Source organism: Drosophila ananassae, chromosome XR, assembly GCF_017639315.1.
Source record: "Drosophila ananassae strain 14024-0371.13 chromosome XR, ASM1763931v2, whole genome shotgun sequence".
Lineage (NCBI taxonomy): Eukaryota > Metazoa > Arthropoda > Insecta > Diptera > Drosophilidae > Drosophila > Drosophila ananassae.
The window spans coordinates 21,854,044-21,863,425 of NC_057932.1; the positions used below are offsets into that span (position 1 = coordinate 21,854,044).

The 9,382-nt window shown below is 46.0% G+C and overlaps 1 protein-coding gene across 4 annotated transcripts; it reads right to left on the minus strand.

Annotated features, from left to right (window-relative positions):
• Positions 1-833: 833 nt before the first annotated feature.
• Positions 834-5,967, minus strand: LOC6501923 (chitinase-like protein Idgf4). 4 transcript variants are annotated; one of them, XM_032452288.2, is made up of 4 exons: positions 5,949-5,967; positions 2,618-2,740; positions 1,637-2,197; positions 834-1,575 (listed from the first exon to the last, which is right to left on the minus strand). In XM_032452288.2, exons 2-4 carry the CDS (start codon positions 2,733-2,735, stop codon positions 926-928), a joined length of 1,329 nt encoding a protein of 442 aa, XP_032308179.1. In that variant the 5' UTR covers positions 2,736-2,740; positions 5,949-5,967; the 3' UTR covers positions 834-925. The 4 variants fall into 4 exon arrangements, with proteins under 4 accessions (XP_032308179.1, XP_001966699.3, XP_044573187.1 ...); XM_001966663.4 differs by lacking the exon at positions 5,949-5,967 and adding an exon at positions 3,126-3,260; XM_044717252.1 differs by lacking the exon at positions 5,949-5,967 and adding an exon at positions 3,119-3,141.
• Between the last annotated feature and the right edge of the window lie 3,415 nt (positions 5,968-9,382).

Sequence of the window (9,382 nt, forward strand, 5' to 3'; positions counted from 1 at the left end):
TGGCAACTTGCTATTTTGTGGTTGACTAATTGCATGTGTGCAAAAGGAGTCCCAGCCCGAAATCAGGGTCTGTCTGGGACGGGCCGAAAGCGGCCAGAGTGGATTTCAGGCATAGTGCCGACACGAGATTTATGCTGCCAGTGATATGCCCAAACAGCAGGCAGGGAGAGCACTGGAAAAAATGCTGGAAGGAGTTTTCTTCGAAAAATCAGCAGCTAAACAACCCCAGTGCCAGGCAGCAGAGAGGAGATCAGGAAAAGTCATCGAAAAGCCTCCTCAAAACCATCAAAAGCTATCGAAGAATTTTCTCTGTATTTTTTCGCTTTGTGGGCTTCGAAAATCCAATGCGCTTCTCAAAAAACCGAGTGCATCATCCCATCCCCTTCTGGCCGGGCTCAGGGATTGCGGCAAGAGGGTGGTAGGAGGCGGGAGCTTGGCACTTCCTGTTCTGGTCCTGGTCCGGGTCCTGGTCCGGTGAGCAGGCATTGCGTATGCGTGATGCTCGGCCCGGGACTATGACTCTACAATATACTTTGCCAGCGCCCGAGTTATGGTTTTTGCGGTTGCATTTTGCAATTTTGCAAATGATAAAGTGATCCTGGTGCAGGGAAGTGGGTGTATGTCAGCGGCAACGGTTCAAGTGGTCACAGCATGGCAACCACCCACCGAAGATGGATGAGCCATTGGCCACAATGCAATGTGGACTAGCCTCCCCTCGCTCGGAGATCGGATGCGAGCTGGCTGGGCCGGGACATGGGATGCTCCCATTCAAATAGTACTTTAAGCCCCATCCCCCCGTTGAAACCCCTCCCGAAAGGAGTTGAGGAAAGCACTATCTTTCGTCGTGATGCATTTCAAGGATTACACAGTTTGGTGTCAATTACAATTAGAAAAAAACAAATAGGTTAGGTATGGGAGTCCTCGTCTACAGACTGCCCTTGATCTTCCGCAGAATGGGGAACTTGTCGCCGCCGGTGCAGCCGCCGCGGAAGTCGTCGAAGCTCAGGTCGACGACGGCGATGCCGCCCAGACCCTCCCGCTTGACGTACTCCGCCTTGATGGCCGCAGTGTCCGGGTCCTCGTAGCCCACCCAGACGCCGTTATCGCCGCTGTCGTCAGCAGAGCGGTAGGCGTAGCTGCCGAAGCGCCGGGTGGGGTCGCCCACCTTGCGGAGCGGGCCGTCAGCGCCCTTAAGGTGCTGGTTAGCGGGGTTGGGCAGCTTGGCGCACACCTCCGGCCAGCTGAGGAGTCCGGGGACCTGGGTCTGGGTGCCGGCTGGGGCCACACCGTCGGCCTCGGCGACGGGCGGCAGTCCTGTCAGTCCAGAGTCTTTGGTGAGCTTCCAGGCGCGTCCGTAGGTAGCCAATCCGACGTTGATCTTGGAGGCGGGGGCCCGGTTCTGGGTCCAGTACTTGACCTGGTAGTTCACGTTTGCCTCGGGGTTCCTCTCATTCAGCTCGTAGATCGGGGCTGGGAAGTCGGCCACCTCGTTGTTCCTCTCCGGGGTCTGGAAGTCGTAGGCGTGCAGGTTCACGTAGTCCAGGTTGTTAATCAGAGCGGGCACGTCGAAGAAGACTGAAACAGAAACCAACAGTATAGTGAGTGGTAGTGGGAGTTTTCCTGGAGAAGGACTTACGCGACGAGTTCACATTGGGCAGGACACTGACTCCCAGAAGGTAGCCGTCGGGACGGAAGGCGTTCTTCAGTTCGCGCACCAGGGCGGTGAACTCCTCCTTGTGCTCCTCGGCCTTCTCGTCAACAATAAAGTTGCCAGTGAAGATCTTCTTGAATCCCTTCCAGAACTTGCCGATGCCGCCGTGCACCTTCTTGGCCTTGTTCTTGGGGAACTGCCAGGCGAGGTCCAGACCGTCGAAGCCGTAAGTCTTCACCAGGGAGTGGGCGCTGTTGATGAAGGGGATCCTGGCATTGCTGCTCTCGAGCAAGGTGAGGTACTTGTTGTTGTCGGGATCCACCACGTCCTTGTCGCCGCCCACGCTAAGCAGGACCTTCAGGGCGGGATACTTGCGCTTCAGGGAGGTCACCTGCCGGAACAGGCTGCTGCCCAGGTCGAGGTCGAGCTTTTCGTTGTTGCTCACCAGCTTGTTGCTGGAGGGGTTGATGCCGGCATAGCCGTAGATGAGGTGAGTGCAGTACTGCAGGGCGGGCTCCAGGTCGGAGAGGATCAGCTTGGAGAGACCTGTTGGCCGTAAGACGCCATTAGATCAGGCCTATAGAAAGTGGCTACTCGAAACCCCATTCAATTAGCGCCTTGAGGTGCCAGTTCTCTAGAATTCTAGAATGAATCACCCACCCAGTCGGCTGTCAGTTTAAATAATCGATCCCCGAAGCCGCGGTGTGTGGGTTTTCCCCTTTCCAGTGCAGTTCGCCAAGTGGTTACACCACTCTGCCTTGATCTTGTGACCCGTTGGAGACCCAATTATCAGCCAGCCAAAAACACAATTTTATGCTTTTAGCATGGGTCTATGAAAAGTGAAAATCATCTAATTGAATTCACTGTCCGCCATTGCCATACCATTTATAGATGTGGCTACGTGTCCCTGCGATAACCCCGGGTCTAACCTATATACAGCTGGTATATGATTTTGTGGGGACTTACCCTCGCGGATGAAGCTGCTGCCGTCGTAGTAGCAGAGCAGGTGATGGGTGTTGGCGGCCGAGATCTGGCCGATGGCCAGAGATCCCAGCAGCAGGGACAGCAGGGCGAAGAACTTCATCGGGCCTGCAAGGGATTCAGAGATAGGCCCAGAATTAGAGACGGCAGAGACAGAGATAAGAAACGGTAGTGCGAACGGGGGGAGTACGAAACTGGGTTACATAATCGTCAAAGTTAGTTTGAGGCTTTGGGTTTGGATGAGGTTAGATTAAAATCAAATTTCTCAAAAACATGTTAAACTGATTCACATGGTAGTTCAGTTATTTTTTTGACCAAGAATCATTTTAAATCTTAAACACACACAGAAAAAAAATTAGTAAAGTACGTGTTTTGAGAAAAGTCTGTTTCGAGCCATAAAGGTGGCTCGAAATTTTCACAGAAACAAAAATACAAAACCAAGTATAGAATGTGTGGACAATAATGAATATTAGTATTGAGGTTCACCACTGACTTGTTGTGCTCGCATTAAGCGAAAAACTGAAACTGAACCGAGGCTGTGAGCCAAACTTAAAGTGAACTCGTTGAGAATACGAGCGGTGCGGAACCTGAGCGAGACTTACTATATGGGCTTGAGAGAGCTTGGAAATGAAAAATGAATTTGGAACGTCGGACTGGGACCCGTGTGGGGAGCGGGATGGGCAGGGGGGCTGGCAAACAAAACCAAAAACAAACATAATCTAAATATGTGTGTTGAAAACAAAACAGTCCAGTCCGGGCCACCGAATCTCGGACTCGAGGGGCCGACTGGGGAAGTGGAAATATTTTAATAACGATCATCAGATAGCGACGCTCACTGAATCGTGAATAGGCTCCAAGCACTCGAAGAAATCAAACACTCAAAGCCAGAACCCTTTCCCTAGACACTTCTCGAAAGCCCGATCCCAATGAGCAATTAATAACAATTTAATGACTCCCAATGATTGTTCCGAATTAGCGAAGTGCTCCTCATCAGGAAATAGGGCCTAGCATAGCTTTTAAGTCGTACTTTAAAATATGAATACATTGTTGTTATCTCCGAAAATCGTCAATTAAGTCGGCCTGCCAGAAATTGCCTCCATTGCCGTAAAACCCGGGCTTTATTTTCGACTTGAGTGTTTGCGATTGTTGTAAAGTGTTTTGCTCCGCGAGCCTGAATGTTTTTGATTTTATTGGTGTTTACGTGTGAGTATGACGGGTGTGATGTCATCACTATCGGGAATTGGCCGGGCAATTATACAATCAGGCCAACGCATCGGGCATTATATAGACGCATATTGCCATTAAGGCGGTCGGCGGAGGTTGGGTTTTTTAATAATTTCGCATCGTTTTTTCGGCTTTGGAGGATAAGTCCCCGCCATAAACACACAGAGCGAAATAAAATCGCAAATTGACAAAGCAAACTGGCCTGGCCTTTGCTCTATTAATTTGTGTAAAAATTGGTTTCAATAAATAAACACTCCGGGTGAGTTTGCATTCGTTTTCGGTCCTCAAATGTTTACTCGGTCGTGGATGGACTGGACTGGTGGATGGGGGGCTTTATCAATTTATGTCAGAGAAGCAGAGCCGGGGAGTCGGAGGTCGAAGCTCGCAGATAGTCGTCTTTGTTAGATTTAATTCGCTGGCGACATCGACGTGTTATCCCCACCTATTTTTCTGTATTTCTCGCTCTGATCCGACGTAGCCAAGGGATTTGGCCTGGGATTTGCACTGGTTTTTGGTTATGGCTTTTTGTGTTTTCGGCTTTCGGCTTTGGGGTTTGGGTTTTGGGTTTTGGGTTGGGCCGGCTAATGGGCTAACAATTCGGATGACTGACTGGCCGAGGGTCACAGCGTGCGGTTTTATTTGCTTGGCACAAAATATTATATTCAATTAAACCCCCGGCGGTGTTTGTTATGATTTGATGAAGTGGCTCGACTGGAAGGCCTTCCTCGGGAAGATTTATCGAACAACTCCGACAGTTTGGATCACAAGAAGACTTCGAGGGCATCAATGCTTCGGCTAGAACCGGCGGCAACTTTCTCTTCCCAGTTATTTGTACATATTTATCATTTAACCCCCAAAGTATGCAACTTTACAAGCTCTGGAATTCGATGCAATATCATACGAGAGGCGTCCAGAACTACAATCCCATATTTTGTTCAATGTTATGTAAAGGAGGCTTAAATCGTTATTTAATATTTGTCCATTCATTAAGCTGGACTACAGGACTGCAGGACGGCAGGACTGCAGAGATCAACCTCAAAAAACGCCCCGTGGAGGCTCATCGGCGGCAGGGCGGGATCAGACAAACAATAATTAAGTAACAAAAATACTGCCTTTTGCAAATAGACACACAAAACAATGCAAAATGATTTAACAATAAAATGAAATCAATGGATGTGGGCGGGTGTGGCGGGGCTTCCATGAATTTTATTTATTTTTATTATTAAACGTGTAATCAGTGAAAAGTAAACAATAAAAATTGTGTATTTCACGCGCTCGCTATTGGAATTTAATTTTTATTTCCGCATGGCCTTTTCTCTGCAAAGTGCAAGTGTGAGGGTCCTGTGTGCGAGAGTCCTGTCTGTGAGAGTCCTGTGTGTGAGTGTGTAATATAAACCAATTAAACACTCGCCCAATGAACAAGCAGCCACCAATCCTGCTTGTTAAGTATGATTTTCAAAATGGTTTCGTTTCGCGTCACAAAAAAGGTGGCAAAAAACGCGTCATAAATAAACTTAATACGTAAATAAAAACTTTATGCGAAAACCGATAATCGAGGTCCAGTGATAAATGAAACATGAGGAATCTGCGACCAGCGAACAGAACAGGCCGCAAAGGAAACCTGATAGCCTGAGCACTCCTGACTTTCAAGGCATTTAAATAAAGCCAACTCAACAAATTCCCTTAATAAATATGACCACATTAATGAAATCAGACGAGCACCCACAGTGTATTTTACAATTACGGCTTCACAACATTCCCTGACACACGATAATCGAACACAACTGAGTTTTCGGATGAGAATTGGCGGAGATATAGCTATGGATATGGGCCATATACGGAAATCCAGCATTATGGAGGGGATCCCCCACAGATAAACGAAAAATTTCAAAAAAAAAATGTTCTTTCGGGGTTTTGATGCAAAATGACTGGAAATCGATCCACAAATCGTTTAAGGCATTCCGCTTATGAATCGGATGAGAATTGGCGGAGATATAGCTATGGATATGGGCCATATACGAAACAAAAATACAAAACCAAGTATAGAATGTGTGGACAATAATGAATATTAGTATTGAGGTTCACCACTGACTTGTTGTGCTCGCATTAAGCGAAAAACTGAAACTGAACCGAGGCTGTGAGCCAAACTTAAAGTGAACTCGTTGAGAATACGAGCGGTGCGGAACCTGAGCGAGACTTACTATATGGGCTTGAGAGAGCTTGGAAATGAAAAATGAATTTGGAACGTCGGACTGGGACCCGTGTGGGGAGCGGGATGGGCAGGGGGGCTGGCAAACAAAACCAAAAACAAACATAATCTAAATATGTGTGTTGAAAACAAAACAGTCCAGTCCGGGCCACCGAATCTCGGACTCGAGGGGCCGACTGGGGAAGTGGAAATATTTTAATAACGATCATCAGATAGCGACGCTCACTGAATCGTGAATAGGCTCCAAGCACTCGAAGAAATCAAACACTCAAAGCCAGAACCCTTTCCCTAGACACTTCTCGAAAGCCCGATCCCAATGAGCAATTAATAACAATTTAATGACTCCCAATGATTGTTCCGAATTAGCGAAGTGCTCCTCATCAGGAAATAGGGCCTAGCATAGCTTTTAAGTCGTACTTTAAAATATGAATACATTGTTGTTATCTCCGAAAATCGTCAATTAAGTCGGCCTGCCAGAAATTGCCTCCATTGCCGTAAAACCCGGGCTTTATTTTCGACTTGAGTGTTTGCGATTGTTGTAAAGTGTTTTGCTCCGCGAGCCTGAATGTTTTTGATTTTATTGGTGTTTACGTGTGAGTATGACGGGTGTGATGTCATCACTATCGGGAATTGGCCGGGCAATTATACAATCAGGCCAACGCATCGGGCATTATATAGACGCATATTGCCATTAAGGCGGTCGGCGGAGGTTGGGTTTTTTAATAATTTCGCATCGTTTTTTCGGCTTTGGAGGATAAGTCCCCGCCATAAACACACAGAGCGAAATAAAATCGCAAATTGACAAAGCAAACTGGCCTGGCCTTTGCTCTATTAATTTGTGTAAAAATTGGTTTCAATAAATAAACACTCCGGGTGAGTTTGCATTCGTTTTCGGTCCTCAAATGTTTACTCGGTCGTGGATGGACTGGACTGGTGGATGGGGGGCTTTATCAATTTATGTCAGAGAAGCAGAGCCGGGGAGTCGGAGGTCGAAGCTCGCAGATAGTCGTCTTTGTTAGATTTAATTCGCTGGCGACATCGACGTGTTATCCCCACCTATTTTTCTGTATTTCTCGCTCTGATCCGACGTAGCCAAGGGATTTGGCCTGGGATTTGCACTGGTTTTTGGTTATGGCTTTTTGTGTTTTCGGCTTTCGGCTTTGGGGTTTGGGTTTTGGGTTTTGGGTTGGGCCGGCTAATGGGCTAACAATTCGGATGACTGACTGGCCGAGGGTCACAGCGTGCGGTTTTATTTGCTTGGCACAAAATATTATATTCAATTAAACCCCCGGCGGTGTTTGTTATGATTTGATGAAGTGGCTCGACTGGAAGGCCTTCCTCGGGAAGATTTATCGAACAACTCCGACAGTTTGGATCACAAGAAGACTTCGAGGGCATCAATGCTTCGGCTAGAACCGGCGGCAACTTTCTCTTCCCAGTTATTTGTACATATTTATCATTTAACCCCCAAAGTATGCAACTTTACAAGCTCTGGAATTCGATGCAATATCATACGAGAGGCGTCCAGAACTACAATCCCATATTTTGTTCAATGTTATGTAAAGGAGGCTTAAATCGTTATTTAATATTTGTCCATTCATTAAGCTGGACTACAGGACTGCAGGACGGCAGGACTGCAGAGATCAACCTCAAAAAACGCCCCGTGGAGGCTCATCGGCGGCAGGGCGGGATCAGACAAACAATAATTAAGTAACAAAAATACTGCCTTTTGCAAATAGACACACAAAACAATGCAAAATGATTTCACAATAAAATGAAATCAATGGATGTGGGCGGGTGTGGCGGGGCTTCCATGAATTTTATTTATTTTTATTATTAAACGTGTAATCAGTGAAAAGTAAACAATAAAAATTGTGTATTTCACGCGCTCGCTATTGGAATTTAATTTTTATTTCCGCATGGCCTTTTCTCTGCAAAGTGCAAGTGTGAGGGTCCTGTGTGCGAGAGTCCTGTCTGTGAGAGTCCTGTGTGTGAGTGTGTAATATAAACCAATTAAACACTCGCCCAATGAACAAGCAGCCACCAATCCTGCTTGTTAAGTATGATTTTCAAAATGGTTTCGTTTCGCGTCACAAAAAAGGTGGCAAAAAACGCGTCATAAATAAACTTAATACGTAAATAAAAACTTTATGCGAAAACCGATAATCGAGGTCCAGTGATAAATGAAACATGAGGAATCTGCGACCAGCGAACAGAACAGGCCGCAAAGGAAACCTGATAGCCTGAGCACTCCTGACTTTCAAGGCATTTAAATAAAGCCAACTCAACAAATTCCCTTAATAAATATGACCACATTAATGAAATCAGACGAGCACCCACAGTGTATTTTACAATTACGGCTTCACAACATTCCCTGACACACGATAATCGAACACAACTGAGTTTTCGGATGAGAATTGGCGGAGATATAGCTATGGATATGGGCCATATACGGAAATCCAGCATTATGGAGGGGATCCCCCACAGATAAACGAAAAATTTCAAAAAAAAAATGTTCTTTCGGGGTTTTGATGCAAAATGACTGGAAATCGATCCACAAATCGTTTAAGGCATTCCGCTTATGAATCGGATGAGAATTGGCGGAGATATAGCTATGGATATGGGCCATATACGGAAATCCAGCATTTTGGAGGGGATCCCCCACAGATAAACGAAAAATTTCGAAAAAAAATTTTCTTTCGGGGTTTTGATGCAAAATGACTGGAAATCGATCCACAAATCGTTTAAGGTATTCCGCTCATGAATCGGATGAGAATTGGCGGAGATATAGCTATGGATATGGGCCATATACGGAAACCCAGCATTTTGGAGGGGATCCCCCACAGATAAACGAAAAATTTCGAAAAAAAATTTTCTTTCGGGGTTTTGATGCAAAATGACTGGAAATCGATCCACAAATCGTTTAAGGTATTCCGCTCATGAATCGGGTGAGAATTGGCGGAGCTATGGTCTTCGGTTGGAGCCATATACCGCGGTTCTCATTTTTGGAAAGCAAAAAATAGTAAAATTTATAAAAAAATGGATTTGAAATTTTACATTCGGGTTTCAATGTAGAGCGATGGAAAATCAACCCAGAATTTTAAGGTATTAAGGTATTCCGCTTAGGATTCGGATGACTATTGGTGGAACTATGACCATAGTTTAAAGCTGTCATGCCATATTTTCGATTTTTAAGAGTCCCCGATTTTTGAAAACATTTTCAATGTTTGGCGAGTCTGAGTTCTGAAAGTACACTTTTAATGCTGCTGTTTTTTTGCGTCGTTAATCGATTAATTAACGTCATGGCCGGGGTCATA

What these genes read in the sequence shown, in the direction of transcription:
- LOC6501923 (XM_044717252.1), bottom strand. Translation starts at nt 3,140, where the DNA reads ATGCGAGCACAACAAGTCAGTG. An exon ending in GCGAGCACAACAAGTCAGTG is followed by an intron (nt 2,741 to 3,118) that starts GTGAACCTCAAT and finishes AATCCCTTGCAG; the next exon opens with GCCCGATGAAGTTCTTCGCC. An exon ending in CAGCAGCTTCATCCGCGAGG is followed by an intron (nt 2,198 to 2,617) that starts GTAAGTCCCCAC and finishes TACGGCCAACAG; the next exon opens with GTCTCTCCAAGCTGATCCTC.